Source organism: Chinchilla lanigera, unplaced genomic scaffold (genome assembly GCF_000276665.1).
Source record: "Chinchilla lanigera isolate Chin_1 unplaced genomic scaffold, ChiLan1.0 scaffold00141, whole genome shotgun sequence".
In the NCBI taxonomy this organism is placed as follows: domain Eukaryota; kingdom Metazoa; phylum Chordata; class Mammalia; order Rodentia; family Chinchillidae; genus Chinchilla; species Chinchilla lanigera.
The window spans coordinates 1827500-1843116 of NW_004955542.1; the positions used below are offsets into that span (position 1 = coordinate 1827500).

Here is a 15617-nt window from a genome sequence, read left to right on the forward strand (position 1 = left end):
GAGTCTGGAAGTTGGGCAGTGGCCGTGGGAAGATGGTGGAGGGACACAGTCCCACTCATCTGAAGACATGGTCAGAGACAGGACCTTAAAATGACCTCCAGTCTGACCTCAGCCCTGCACGGCCTGGAGGAGACTAGGGTGCCAGTCTACAGTAGCACAGCCAGTTTCAGCAACTCTGTCACACACTGTCACCTAGTCGTGTCTGCACCTTTCCACAACACCAGGAAGGGCAGCACCCAAGAGGAGACCCTCTCCCTACGCTCCAGTCAGTGAGTGTTCACAGCCCAAAGCTCAGGCCACTCCTCTGACAGTCTATAGCCTTTGTGCCCGGCCTGCCAAGGGGTAAAGAAGCCCCACTGGGCTTCCATTGAGCTCTTGTTGGTGGAAGAGATGCGTTGTTTCCTAGCCCAATGACCAGGTGGGATTTTGACCTGTTTTGTTTTCATTTTTAAGCAAGAAATGTAAATATAGGAGGAGAACATGTGAGCCTATGCTTAGCTCAGAACACAGACTGAAAACAAACAGCCAGGAAGGCAGTTTTGTCCCTGACTCCTTCCTCTGTTGTCACACAAATTGTGCAGGTGACTTGCACTTGCTTGTACACAGAGACCGCAAGGCAGCAGGCCGCTGCCTAGGTGAGCGCCTCCAGGGCTCTCCAGGAACGTGACAGCACAAACACGGCCTTGCTTTCTCTGGAAATTGAATTTGAGAAGCCCACTGCGCCCACCTCCTCCTGAGGCCCCCCGGAAGCCGTGGAGGCCTCACACCTCCGGTCGAGTACAGGATGTGCAGGTCTGCCTGTGTGCCCCAGGCTGGGAGACACTCCCCTAGGTGGGGTGGCTCCTGCACCAGTTTTTAGAACCTGACCCTCAGTACTGACTCCAGAGATGTTCCTTCTGGAGGTGGGGAACTTCCTTCCAGAAAGACCTGAGAGCACGGAGTGCTGAGTGGGAAACAGGTGAGGGTCACACTGCAGATCCACACGTGGGGAATAGCCAAGGGGCTCGTAGCAGCAGGCTCAGGTGTCCTAGACTGGACGGCTGACTGAGAGTCTGGGCCCTTCCGCAGGTGGCCACACTGTGCTGCTGCGGTTGTTCCCGTGTGCGCAGCCCCAGGCATACGGAAGAGTGGAGACCCCCGGGGGTTCAGGTGTGGGTGTTCCAGAGGCATCGGCAGTGGTGGGCAGTTTACTTGTGGATGCTGAGGCGGGCGCCTGCGGGATGAGAAAGCACGTGCTTCAGATGTCAAAACAGTCACAGTCTGCAGCCCACAGGGTCTGTCAGTTTTCCTCAGATACCAGAGTGGCACTACTACAAGGATAGAGACGTCGTGTTCAGAAGATTCACTGCTGAGTGCCTGTCACGCTGCCCTTGTTCCTGCTGTGCGCAGGAGATGGTCTTAGCCTCGTTCCCATCCGTGGGTACAGAGCGGCAATGGCATTGTCCGCGACAGCCTCTGCACATGACCTCAGTGTGCAGGTGCTCAGCCGAGCCTCAGAAACGCAGCACCCCTCTAGGGCAGATGGGCCACAGAGCCACCTCTATGCTCCCTGCACACAGTAGATACTCACCAGTGTGCATGTGATTAACCTGGGAGCCTGGTTGCACCTGGGTAACCATGAGGCTATAACCACATCTCCTTTTGTGCAGCTTCTGAACCCAACCTGAAATTACGGTCCCGGCTTAAGCAGAAAGTGGCAGAGAGACGGAGCAGCCCCCTGTTGCGCAGGAAAGATGGGCCCGTGGTTACTGCTCTAAAAAAGCGACCCCTGGATGTCACAGGTAAGTTGCGCTGGCAGGCACAGCTGCCTCTGAACACCTACATCCCGTCGGCCGGTCCCCTGCAGTCCTGTTCAGTGGTGCTGCGCACACCAGCTCCAGACCCAGCACTGGGTTCGCGGGGGCCTGGCACATGCCTGCTGCCACAGCCCAGGCATGACCTGGCCTGGCAGCCTGGAAGGCACTCCCAGCCTACAGCTGCATGTTTAGCTGCCCTGCCCCATGAGAGCGAACGCAGGCTCCGGGCTCCTGTACATGCCTGCTGAATGGTGCTGGGTGCAGGAGGGTTCCCGAGTCTCCCAGCAGCCACAGCCAGCTGGACAGAGAGGCCTGCGCTCAGCTGGTTGAGCTTTAGTGAACGTGCTGCTGCTGGCCCCACCTAGTGGTGGACACGCAGCAGGTCATCAGTGCGGATCTCTTCAGGGAGCACTGCCCCACACAGCCCTCCTAAAGGTACCCAGGCTGTACAGTAAGTACCCCACCCAAGGAGAGCATTTTACCCTGCTGCTACTGAGGCACCATCCCTCACAGGAATGACACCCCCAGGAGACCTACCCTAACGGCACCCCTCCACTGGTCCCAAGGTCTCAGCAGCTCTAAGGCCAGGCTCCCAGTGTAAATCTGAGTGCTGCAACTTGCGGCAATGCACATGCTGAACCCCGGGAGGGACGTCAGGGTCCCAGGCTCTGGCCTCAGGGGGTGCGAGCTGGCCTGTGCCTGGTTCTCCCTGTGTGAAACCCTCCTCCCGGGCCTGCCTCTATGTGTTTGTGGATTTGTGTGAAAGAGTGCGTTCATGCCCTGGGGAGCGCCCTCTTGTCATTGTGTATTTCACGTAGGTTTCTTCCTCTGGTCATTCTAGTGCAGAGATGCCTCTGTCTAGAGAAACTGACACATGGTGTTGTGAAGTCCCCCGGGCTTAACTGAGGGGAATCCGTATGGGTGAGGAAGCGCACGAGCCCGGTCCCTTTGCCACACACCTTTGCTATGCAGCCCCACGGCGAGGTGAGCCCCAGTGCTCCCAGCCAGATGAGGGGAGGCGGTGTCTCCTCGAGGTGGGGTCTGTGCTGCCATCTGGGCCCAATGGAATGCTGTGTGATGTCCAGAGCCAGCTGGGCACAGGAAGAGTGAGCGCAGGCAATTGAGCTGGGACAGCCAGGGTCCTGTGTGACAGGAGCTAGTCGGCGCAGAGCTGTACGACATGGGGAGTCCCGCCTGGGCCGGGGGAGGCCATCAGAGCTGCACCCAGCCAGCAGAGCTGCGGCACATGGCACTGGCTGCGGCCTGACAGACAAGTGAGGTTGGGGCAGAGGCAGGGAGCTGTGTGCTCCCAGTGAGGGCAGTCACACGGGCGGCTGCAGCAGTGGGGACAGCGCTCTGGGTGGTGCTGCAATCCCAGATGAAAGGACAGGAAAGGTGGACCCCAGCCATGCAATGGAACCACTCCAGGGAGAGCTGGAATGCGGGGAAGGTCCTGAGCCAGAACGTGCCCTGTCTCCCATGAGTGTAGGGAGGGCCACAAGAAGGGGCTGGGGCAAGGCAGAGTCGCACCCCACTTCTTCCCGAGGGCTCCCCTCACACCAGCCAAGGAGCCGGAGAGAAAAGGAGGCAGCGCGCCTGCACTGCCTGGGTGTCTGCAGGTCCCAGTGCCTCCCACGCCCTCTTGAGTGTGCTTACCCCGTAGCTCGAGTGGGGACTGGCACTCACAGGTTTGCGTGTCTATCTACTCGGCGATAGTGCTTTGGGCACTTCCGGAGTGGTCTTGCCGTCTGGGTGTCGAGGGCAGGGTCAGAGGGCCAGAGAGCGGCTCCCAGCAGGCACTCAGAGAAGAGAGCAGGGCGAGCTCCGGGTTCTGCAGCATCTGGACAAGCACAGACTGGGTGGGGACAGACTTGTGCTCACATCAGTGGCTCAGGCAGGTTTGTCCCGGGAGCCGTGGAGGGAGGCTCCCGAGAAGGAAGGAGGCATGGACAGCTCAGGGGTTGTCGCATCAGCCCAGGGTGTTCCTGCATGGACAGCATGTCCATGAAGGAAGGGCCTTCATACTCTGCCCAGATTAACAGGGGAGGGCAAGTGGCAATACCACCTGTTGCCTTGGTTTCCGCCTCTGCAGCGAGGGTGCTGCTGGTACACTATTCACAGCTCAGGAAAGCACAGCTCCCATAGCTCCGTCGGCAGGGTCTGAGATCTGTGGTACGCTTGCTCTGTCCCCGCTGCCCTCCCTGTCTCCTCCCTGGATGTGGAGCTGGTGTTCAGACTGAGCTCTGCAGGTGTGGCCTTCTGTGGCCCCTGCTGAGGACACATGTCCCTGGGTCCCCTTGAGTGGCTGTGCTGTGCACTCAGGCTCAGGGCAGGGCTCTTGGTATTCAGAGTGTGGTGGAGTGGCAGGCATCGAGACACATGCACGTTCTCTGGACCTGAACCAGACGGCACTGCTGTGGGGATGCCACTAACCAGGCAGGGGCCCCAGCCAGGGCCTCTGGCTGCATTGTGCGTGCAGAGCTGCATGCAGTGTGCAGAACTGTGGGGGAGTGCTGCAGGGAACAGCAGCCAGGGCCCGTATCCTCTCCAGCACCGCCCCGGTGCAGCCTGCAGATGGGCAGAGGCTCTCACCGTCCGACTCAGGGTGTTTCCAAGGAACACTGGTGAGCCACAGAAGCATCTGGCCATGTTCCTGGATGCTTAGTACTGTGTAGGAAAATGAGGACTTTGTTCAATGTGAGTGGTAATGATAGGTTGCTTTATTTGGAACTCACATTTTTAGTGAGCACATTAAATTTGACCTTTCTCTTACAAAGTCTTTTGGCCTCTATGTTCCTGGTCTTTGTTTGTTTGAATATCAATAGGTGTTTAAGGGCTTAGTTTTCTCATGTCTCACACCACCTTGAGACTCACAGCAGCTATGAAAGTGATAGCACACACGCCCGGAAGCCTGGCAGGGGAGAAGCACCCACGGGGTGAGCTTTATGACCCACTGTGAGGCTGCCCAGCAGCAGGTTGAAAGACTGGAATGGCCATCGCATGCCCCACTCCAGCTGTGGCTGTGCCCTCTGCAGTTGGGGCCGCCACAGGCGCGTCAGTCCCCGCAGAGCTGACTCCCAACCACTGTCGCCCCCTGCAGACTCTGCGTGCAGCAGTGCCCCAGGCTCCGGGCCCAGCTCGCCCAACAGCAGCTCTGGCAACGTCAGCACTGAGAACGGCATCGCGTCCACCGTGCCCAGCGTCCCGGCTGAGGTCAGTGCACCCAGGGTCAGGGGCATAAAAAGACACCAGCTGCACTCAGCCTGCACCTGACACACAGGGTCTGCGAAGGCAGCCGGCCCAGAGTCACCCTGCAAGGGCCTTCCTCATGTAAACTTCCCCAGCCCTCACTGCAGTCTCTGGGCCTGGACATCGGGGCGCCTCCAGCCCTTCCCAGTCTCTCCCCAGCATGTTGCAGGAGAAGCCGACCCAACACAGACCATGTGTGGCTGTGTCCTGGCAGACAGCGAGCACTTGCATTGAGAAATACACAAATTAAAATGCTGGCCAAGAAACCAAGTGCCTAGGAGACTGGAGGATCACCGAGTAGTCAGAAGTACCAGGACACACAGGGAGCCGAGGGCTCTGCACCCCTCGGCCCTGCCTTCGTCAGACCCTGGGGTTACAACCATCTGGGAGGCACTGGGCAGACTAGGGCAGGTTCAGAGGGGGATGGGGTCTTGGGTGGGGCCGAAGCCAGAGACACCTGAGTTTATCCAGAGAAGGGTGGAACACCCAGGGCAGGCTGCGGGGCGTACCTCACCCACACGTGGACTAGCAGTACCCTTCTCCAGCCATGGGTGCAGTACCTTCACTCCCTGGACCGGCTGCACATCCTTCCTCCTTCTGTGAGTGTTGGGGCTTGGTCCAGCAAGGCACGGGGAGCCACTCCACACCACTCCAGCTGCTGAGCAGGGCTGGCACTGGTCAGGATGCTGCTGTGGGCTTGGGTGGGCTGTGGGGAGGCCACTCAGTGAGCTTCCTGACAGACTGACCAGAAACGCCATCTGCTGCACCCAGGAGGCTACTGAGTGGGAGGTTCTCTCTGAGTTCCTTCTGACTTGCAGAAGGCTGTAACTTATTAGATGTAGTTATTTATTTCTTAAATGTTTGGAAATGAATCCCGCCATTCCAGTGGGTTTCAGATCTTAGCTGCATGTGTAGGCACAGTGCTTAGCATCTTCGCATCAAGTTTCCAGCCCTTTATTGGAAAGAAGCTGTGGAAACCAGAACCACTGACAGGAGTGAGTGTCTCTGCTGCTTATGGGTTACCTGGTACTTGTTTCTCTTAATCATTTTACTTTGTCCTCTGGTTTATTATCTATATTTTTAACCTTCTCATTTACATATTTATTTAGATTATTAAAATTTTAACAGTCCCTCTCTGCCAGACTGAGGTCACAACTGAGTTGCCTGTCAGTAGCCTCAGAGTGCAATCTAGAAATGACTTCCTTCCCTGAGACAGGGACACCAGTCCTGTCTTGTTGATCATGGCCACAGATGCTCATTTAATGTGGGCAGTTAGGTACACCACAGTTAGTACTGTAAAAATGCCTTCTTTGGGTGGATCTACATGGCTCTGGTTTGTTACATGTTAATGTTTGCAAATCATGTGATACATACATTAAGCTGCTGTTGATCAGTAGAACATAGAAGAGGAGTCACAAGAACTATGCAAGGTGAGGTTGCCCATGTTTCACATCAGACACTCATTGTCACAGGCTGAGGCAGACTTTGACTCTGCTCACACGCAGGCATCCCTGCTGGATTTCAGGTCTCATTAGGTGGGGCAACTGTGGGAGAGCATCATAACAGGGCTCCCCCCATTCCCGGGACCCACCCTGAGGGGCTCTGACTGGAAATAGCAGATACCACAGCCATCCCCCCATTTCTCATCGGCAAATCAACATAAGCAAGCAACTCTTAGTAGGCTACTTTATTTCTAAAAATATTAGATTTAAAAAAAAAAAAGAAAACAAATTTGCTGTAAAGGCAATTATAACTTTACAGACATTAGGCTACTTACTTTGTTCCACCTAAGTATGTCACAGTACAGTCGTGATTTCCTTGGCAGTCACACTTTCTCTAAAACAGAGCGTACAGATGTTCCTTTGACTTTAGGCAAAACAAACTTCTAGCCTAGGAAAAACACTTTTTCCAACACTTTTTCCAGGAGTCCTTTAAATGCGCATACCACGTGTGTCAGTAAAATGTGCAAAGACTCGGAATGGGCTGGACAGGTGCTAGAGACAGAGGACATTGTCTGTTTCCTCCCAGGTGAAGGGCTGCTGCTCCTGATTCTGCTCACACGACCAAGTGGGGCCAGCAGGGTGTGCCAGGTGCCCAGGGCCCCAACCAGGACACTGGTGCACTGGCTTCCACAGGCACTGCAAAGGGACAGAACTAGGACGTGTGCCACACAAGGGCGACTGCCCCATCACCCTCCAGCTAGAAGGAAGAAGTCATTTCCCAGCCAGGGCTGTAAGCAGGCCCCCCTTGTTACAGTAACCTGTAGTAATGCTCAGCTGATTAATTTTTGTCCTAGGAAATGAAATTTTGAAGCACTCAAAGTGCTTCTCCGCCTTAGTTATGTAGGCTACCATAAGAGCTAGGAGAAAATTGGCGTGTCTTCATTCTTAAAGGCACTTCCTTACTTAGATTTCTGCCTGCCAAACCCCTGTACTGAGTGTCCCTGCCTCACTGTGTGTCCAGTTGGTTCTGTCAGCATCCATTCACTAAGTGTCTGCTGCACAGAGACACAGTGGCTAACTGCTCATATGACATCTATCAGTAAACTGTGCAGAGACCCAAAGGTGGGTGGGCAGGTGCTCAGGACAGAGGACGCTGCCAGTTTTCTCCCACGCAAAGGCTGCTGCTCCCTAATCTGCACGCACAACCGAGTGGGGCTGGCAGGTGTGCAGTGAGACACTGTCCTTTAAACTGAAGCCTATGTGTTCTACAAACAAGAAGTGTTACACAACCTGTGGCTGAGGCCCTGGACAACGCCTCACCCGAGCTTTACAGTCCAGATGCTGTAGGATGCCCCCAACCACAAGCGCTGAGGTTCAGGCCCTCCCCTACTCCCGGTCCTCTTTTTTGAGGGCTGTTTGCTCCTCCTCCAGACCAGTGTTGAGTGGCTGAACCCTTGTTAGAAAGCCCATCATTCTGTGACTTGATTTTCAGTAGCAGTTTATCACAAACAAGTGTCCAAGTGACCATCCTCAGGACATTTCCCACCTCCTGTGTGTGCAGGGTGTGAAGGCACCTGCCTGAGGTCAGGTCCGTGTGCATGTGGGCCACTTCTTGGCACTTTCTTGAGTGCTGTGCTGAGCGTGGAGTCCCAGGGCCAAGCTCGGCCCAGCCCTGGGCTCTGGTGCAGTGCTAGCTCACCCAGCAGAAGCGTGTGCGCGCTGGCCACTGCAGTGTCGTGCGTCTTTAGGCCAAGGGGCATTACCATTTTGAAAGTCGGAGACGGTTTCTGATTACTGGTGGTGTTTCTTGTGACTTTATTCCCCTTGGTATGGTTTCTTCTTTTGTTCTTAGTCGGCTGTTTTTCCCGTTCTTCATTCTTTAATTTTCGAGCTCTTTATATGTTAACCTTGCCCTGTATGTTGCTAATATTGTCATCATTGCCTGCTTTTGCAAGAGCAGATTTTTTTCCTTTTATCATTCATTTCCTCTTTAGTCTCTGCTTTGATGTCATCTTTCAAAAGACATTCTCAGTTACAAAAACTTTATTGAATTATCCAAGATTTTCTTCTAATACCTGTAAGTAAGCAAATCAGACAAAAATAAGGTCAGGACAGACCAGACAATGAAAGGACTTCTATTCAGGGGAATAAACTGTGAGCTGCCTGCCGGTGTGCTTTTACCCCTGTGGTGTGCTTCGCCGTCACGCGCTCACCTGTGTGCTGTGAGCTGCGGGGCCTCACAGTCGTGCGCTGTGCCTTAGCAGGTGGTGGGGCACATCTCTGCACCACAAGGTCTTCGCCCAGGGCATCGGCCTCCAGGGCTGCGGACCACCCTGTCTCGCGGGTGATGCTCCTGTTTGCATGTTGCGGACCCCGTGTGACGGGCATCTGTGTTCTGTCTCCAGACCAGTTTGGCGCATAGACTTGTGACTCGAGAAGCCTCTGTCGCCCCACTTCCTCTCTACACATCACCATCCCTGCCCAACATCACCTTAGGACTTCCTGCTACGGGCCCTTCTGCTGTAAGTGGCCCCCGTGGGTCTGTGTGGCATGGTGCAGGTGGCTGTTGGGATCGCAGCAACCTGAGCAGCTGGGCTTTGCTTTCCAGGGCGCCACAGCTCAGCAGGACGCTGAGAGGCTCGCCCTCCCGGCCCTGCAGCAGCGGATCTCCCTCTTCCCTGGCACCCACCTGGCCCCCTACCTGGGTACCTCGCCCCTGGAGCGGGATGGCGGGGCAGCACACAACCCCCTTCTGCAGCACATGGTCCTGCTGGAGCAGCCACCCACACAGACACCCCTCGTCACAGGTAGGCCCCCCGTGGCATTGGGTGGAGAGGGAGGCCTGTCCTCAACTGTGTGCGGATCTGTCATGTGACTTGTCTTCCTCCACTAGAGTGAGAACCGAGTCTTGCAAAGCTAGGTGGGGGAATAAAAGTGGGCACCAGCTTCCCCTGTATGACCTCTCCAGGAGCTCGCTGGGCCTCATGATTTGTGTTTCAGTGTTGGTGGAGCTAAGCAAGTGCTCTAAGCGTGTAACTCAACTAGACAGATAGTTGGTTCCTGTTAGCAGCAAAACCTTATATAAACATGTATCCTCCAAGGATGGTTCTGTTTAGAAAAGTACAGCTTAGAGGAAGACAGGACATTAGTTACAAGTTTGGCTGGGCCACTGAGTGAAGTACATTTCAGAAGTATGGGAGCGTGCCTGTTTCTTGAGACACGAAGACGAGCTACTGTGCAACCCTCTCCCCCCACGCTGTCTCTGGCTGGGTGGTTGGCTCTTGGCCAGGTGTTGATTTGATAGGGATGACAGATAGACCAGCCTCAGCTGTACCTCACTACTCTGTCTTCCATGATGGCCCTGCTCCAATACTTGGTGTGTCACAGGACACTGCCCTACAGCATGGCTTTGGTCCTGTGGGTTTGGCTCGGTCTGCAGGGTTTGGTTCTGTGTTCTCACCATGTACTTCTTCAGTTCCCTTGAGTACTTGGCTCTTTAGGCTGCTGGTCAAGGCAGAAGTGGTGTACCTGGCCTCACATGTCCATGTAGACAAGGAGGCCTTCTGTGGCTGGCTCCAGAGAATTGGTGCCTCTCTGACCTGTGGACTAGAACTTGCTGCTGTATACCTGGGTTCCTTCCTGTCTGTTCTTGAATGCCTGAGCTTAGCCACTCTGAGACCGGGAAGACACGCGCAGCCATGTGCCTCATCTTCCAGCTGTACAGTGGGTGCTGGCAGAGTCTGGCGGGGTTAAACAGGGTGCGTGTTCCTCTGGGGCGGTACTGGCCTCCTGGTGGTGGTGATACTTGGTGGTAGGGATGCTCAGTTAACCTTCAGCCTCCCACACTCACTTCCCCACAGCCCTGCCTGTCCTCCCCAGTGTCACCCAGGCCCTTCTCTTCCTCCCAGCTACTCGGCCTTGATTCTGGTCCCACTGGGGTCTCCTGTGCTCCTACAGGGAGGATCCAGCTGCTGGCATCTGTCGCAGGGGCCCAAGCTCCCCATGGTCCTCTAGCACAGTGGCTCGCCAGCCATGTGAGGACTCTGTCAGAGGAGAGGCATTGGTGTGGCCGCAGCTCCCTGTTCACAGCACTGGCAGGCACAGAAGTGCAGCTCCTTAGTCTGGACTCCAGCCTTGCACTGGGGCCTCACTCCTTCTCCCCACCCAGCAGCTGGTCAGGCTGTCCAGAGGAGCAGGGTAGAAGCGGGCTCTTTCTGAAGGCCCCTTCTGTGCGTCAGTAGCTCTTTCCTGCCCTGCTGCCACCATCCCCTGCTGTCCACGTGCTGTGCCCGTGTCTGCGCACTCACCTCTGTTCCTGCTCTGCTCGCAAACTCCTGGAGAAGACCTGCTCCTCTTGCTTGGGGCCTCCCTGCCAGTCCAGTGCTTGCCTAGCGTGTGGTCCCACGGGTGCTCTGTGATGGGACCAGGGCATGGTCAGGGTTTCACAGGTGGCTTGGTCCTGGCTGGGCAGGTTTGTCTCTGTGTGTCTGCAGGTCAGGCTTCCCTCCTGCTGGCAGGGGTGCTTGTGTGCGGAAGCTAGGACAGCTTTCCTCTTGCAGGTGCTCTGGACACAAAGCCAGAAGTGGTGGGGTAACCTGGGGGGAGCCACTGTGCAGGCCTCCGGGAGCTGCCTCCCAGGCAGGACTCCTGCTGTGCCCAGTGGGGGTGGGGCTGACCCTCCCTCTCTTCAGGTTGCAGCCTCTGCCCTCCCAAAGCTGAGCTACCGCCATTGGCAGTCGGCTTGCTGCGCCAAGGGAGGGGGCAGGGGGTCCTGGGTGGGTAGGTGCAGAGCACTATCATCCCCATGGTTACTCAACAGCCTTCTCCCCTCTCGTCCTCCTTGTACTCCACTGCCTCTTCCTCCACGTTATCCTCAGACTGGTGTCTTCCAGGTCTGGGTGCGCTGCCCCTGCACACACAGCCCCTGGTCGGCACAGACCGCGTGTCCCCATCCATGCACAAGCTGCGCCAGCACCGCCCGCTGGGGCGCACGCAGTCAGCACCGCTGCCGCAGAGTGCACAGGCCCTGCAACACCTGGTGATCCAGCAACAGCACCAGCAGTTCCTGGAGAAGCACAAGCAGCACTTCCAGCAGCAGCAGCTACACATGGGCAAGGTGGGTGAGGGTGTGGGGCAGGCTGTGATCAAGGTGGATCTGGGCTATCAGCACCTCTGCCAGGTGGGGGTGGGGTCCCGCGTGGGCTATGCCCACAGCTCTTCCTTTTGGGGCCTCTGTCTTTACCAAGTAGATCTTTATGAAAACCGTGACCCACAGTCCCCAGCTCTGGGATACACTTATCACCTGCTGACCTATCAGTCACACTGCTGGGGTGCCCCTGCCCATGGAAGCCCCTGAGGTCACTTGGATAGCTCCACCTTGAGTAGGAAGGAGTGCTAGGGCCAGCCTGTGGGACACCAGAAGCACTCAGCTTAAGTTTCAGCTGCTGCTGGCACTTGAAGAAAGCATGTGGTAGGAAAGGACGGAAGAGAGATGGGCTGCTGTGAAAACAGCCTGCCAGCCCCTCAGGAGGTCAAGCACTGAGTCACCACGTGGCCCGGGTGTGGCCCTGGTCCACGACATGCGCACAGCCATGTTACTCGTCATGGGCCAGTGGTGGATGTGTACGGTGGTAAGTTGGTAGAGAACTGCACAGTCACAGTTCAGCCAGTCACGGAGACCATGCATTGTGGGGCTTAATTCGTATGGAATATCCAGAACTGGCAAGTCCACAGAGACCAGAAGGGGGGACTAGGCTCCAGGGCTGGGCTGGTATGGGAAAAGTGCAGGGTTCCTTTTTAGGTGTGATAGAAATGCCCTCAAGTTAAACTATCCGTGGGGGAACACACTGTAAGATCCTCAGTGCATGCCCGGAATGGCAAGGACTCAGCCCTGTGTATGAGCAGGACAGTGTCAGAACAGTCAGGATGACAGCTAGATGGTGATTGGGTGGCCAGGCGGGCAGGTGGCATGTGCAGCGTGGATGTGCTAGACAGAGAAAGGCCGGTGTGTGTGCTGGGTAGGACGGGGCAGGTCGGTGCAAGGTTTCATCACACAACTCAGAGCAGAAAGCAATTTTAATCTTAAGAATTGTTTAATTCTGGAATTAGTTTTGGACCTTGATTGACCACAGGACAGCAAGGACAAAGAAGAACTACTGTATCTCAGTAAAGCTATTACAGAAGAAAAGAGGCCAGATAATAGAAGGAGTTTCCAAAGGAGCTCCCAGAGCTCGTGGCCGGCTCAGAGGTGGACAGAACTATTTCTTGACTATTTCTCCCCGCCTTGGGAGGGCCCCTGCCTGCGGCAGGATCCTCTGTTCCCCAGGAGGGGACTGTTGATGGGCAGGGAAGAAAGGGGCTCCCCTGGAAGGTCAGGCACAAGGTTCCCTGAGACAGGCCGCAGCAGGAGGCAGGCCCTCTCTGCACCCCTCCAGGGTAGATGCTAACCCATGGCACCTCCACCCACATGCTTCTCTCAAGCCCCTGGTTCTAGCTCAGACCCCACAGTCATAGGCTTGATTTCTCCAGCGCCCAGGACAGGTTGCCTCAGAAAGCATCCCTTAGCCATGACAACTGGCTTCTGCCCAGATCCACCCCAGAGTATCCCTGCCACAGGCTGGGGAGTGCACGATCAAGGAGGCGGGCCCCTTAGTCCGGTCCCCTCATGCCCACCGGACACCACGGCATAAGGTCACCACACAGTGCTGCAGGCCCTCACACCAGACAGCGTTGCGCGTGTCGGAATGGGGGCACCGAACAGCTCTCATTTGCACAGGAAAGGCCCTGGTTGGGGTGAGATGGCGCCTGCCAAGTGTCGTTACTCCCAGTGTCAGAAGCACTTGCACACCTGTCTTTCTAGTGCAGCAGAGGTCTATTAATTTCATTATGCCACTCTCAGAGTGATAGGGTAGGAGGTTTGCGGAACACAAGAAATACCCATTCGTATGTGGCTTATTCTTGAAAAGAGTGATTCAGAGACCAGGAATCTCACTGGACTTTGTTCCATGCTTGATTTACAGTAGCACTTGACAGTAGAGTGGAACGGTGGCACAGTGCTTTCCAGGATGCTCAGGAGGACAGTGCCCTTGCCTGACCTGCGCCGGTGTCCTGCCCTGGGTCTGTGACGACGCCGTCGCAAGGGCTTGCCTCTGGGTGGACGTGGTGGGGACCACAGCAGGGTCTTGCAGCCCTCTGCTCTCTCAGCCTTCACCCCGTTGCGGGTGGTGTCAGCCCCATTGCTGCCTCTACCTGCATGGAGTGAGGGACTTCGGGGGATCATGTGCCATTCAAAGGTGTATGGGGCTAGGCGCCCTGGCGGTGGCTTTTGTTGGCTGCCACACCTGGCCCTCCTCCCAGTCCTATTGCCGAAGCAGGAATTGGTGTTAGGCCAATGCCTTTTTCTCTCTACCAGAAGAGCGTGTGTGAAGGCGTCTTTACCACTGGAGTTGAAAACGACTCTTGCAGCAGTTTCAGGTCACAGCTCTTGTCACTTGACTCCTGCAGCATGATGCTTCAGTCAGATGTTCCCTTCAGCGTAACTCTCCCAGTTTTGAGTAGGGAACCCTAGGCTTGCCTGCGTAATCTCAATGCGAGACTGTTCGTAAATGTTCACGTGCTTGCTTTGGCCTTGAACTCTAGGCGGGCATTTAAAAATATGTTGGTCCAAATATGGCCATGCGTTTGTTCTTCTCCAGCTGAGTCCATGAAGCTCTAGAGGACACACGGACATGTCGTGCCCTTTCCCCTGCCTCCTTGCTGGCTGGCTCTGCTGCCCTGGGCCCAGGAGAAGAGAGCACAGTGTCCAAGGGGAGAGGCCGCCTTTCATGTGCCACAGCTCAGGGAGGCTGGCCACACCTGCACCTCGCCATGCTGAGCCCCACAGGCCGGCCCTGTGGGCTGTGATCCGCTCTTCCTCACAGGTCATCGCACTGCCTTGGTGGCCATGTTCCCACACACCCTCTGGAGGGCAGCCTGGCAGGGCTGGGGCCATCTTGGGGCCTGTCTGCATCTACAGTGTGAAGCATCCCAGCATCGGCCCACAGCCTGGCAGGAGCCGGCCCTCCCGTCACCACCTCCATGGAAGTGTTCCCTTTCATGGAAGTCCTGAGAGCCAGACCTCCACCTGGGTGCCTGGGCCTCTGCTCTGCGAGGAGACCTGCGAGGGCCACACTGCTCTGCCGGGGGCCCTTGGCCAGAGCTGTGGCTGGGCCTGGCTGTCTTCTGGCTCCGCCACTGACACCACTCCCCCAGCCCCTGCCTGAAGGACTTCAGGGACCCAGAAGAGGAAGCCAGGAACCTGTCCTGGAGGTGGAAGCTTCGTAATGTGGGAGATAGCAGGAAATTAAAAAGGGAAGGCTGAGGCCCTGTCGCACTTAAGCCAGCCTGCAGGCCCACGTCGGCACACCCACACCTCCCTCCCCACAGGGAAGTCCCCAGCCACCACTGAAGTCCGCACTGCGGGTGAGGAAAGGACGTCTGCCGGGAGCCTCACCACCAGGGCTCCAGAGGACACTGCCACCTGCCACCCTACTGCTCCTGCCGGAGATGCCTTCACCCTCCTGAGTCGGGCAGGGGCATTTCAGCGTGACACGTCGTGAAAGTCTGAGCTCTCAGAAGGCAGACAGACCCTGCAATCTGCTGCCAGTGAAAGGAAGTGGAAGGGACGCCTGGGACCATTGTTGTGCCGAAGAAGGGCCTCAAAGGGTGTGACTGGGCAACGAGGGGCAGCTGCGCTTGACGCGGAAAGAGCAGGTCTGTCTCCGGACACCTGGGCCAAGGCCACCTAGGGCTTTCGTACACTGTTCTGTTCTTTAGGTTTGAGACATAGAGACGAGGGCCACCCTCCTTTTACAAAGACAAAAACCAGTTTCCTGCCGTGACTACCTCAGCCTTGCCATGACCCATTTCCTCCGTGTGTAGGGCCCATCCCACTGTCCTCCCTTCCCTGGTCCCTGTCCCTTGTGAGGCTCTGCCTCAGGCATGCTGTCCACTCAAAGCTGAGCCTTGCGGGGGTCCTGAAGGGAGCAGGCTCTCTCCAGGTCACTAGGCGGGGACACTCGCAGTGGTACCCCGGCCCCACTGCAAGAGTATGTGCTGTGTGTCTGTGGTGGAGGGGGAGCCTTCCCTGCCC

General features: G+C 56.4%; 1 protein-coding gene across 11 annotated transcripts in view; it reads left to right on the forward strand.

Annotated features, from left to right (window-relative positions):
• Positions 1-15617, forward strand: part of Hdac4 (histone deacetylase 4) — a 256470-nt gene that overhangs the window by 197809 nt on the left and 43044 nt on the right. For all 11 annotated transcript variants that reach the window (XM_013508107.1, XM_013508109.1, XM_013508114.1 and 8 more), the window contains 5 exons: positions 1650-1781; positions 4897-5009; positions 8893-9009; positions 9096-9294; positions 11380-11603. In XM_013508107.1, the coding sequence (XP_013363561.1) occupies positions 1650-1781; positions 4897-5009; positions 8893-9009; positions 9096-9294; positions 11380-11603 (785 nt within the window). The remainder of the gene's footprint in view (positions 1-1649; positions 1782-4896; positions 5010-8892; positions 9010-9095; positions 9295-11379; positions 11604-15617) is intronic.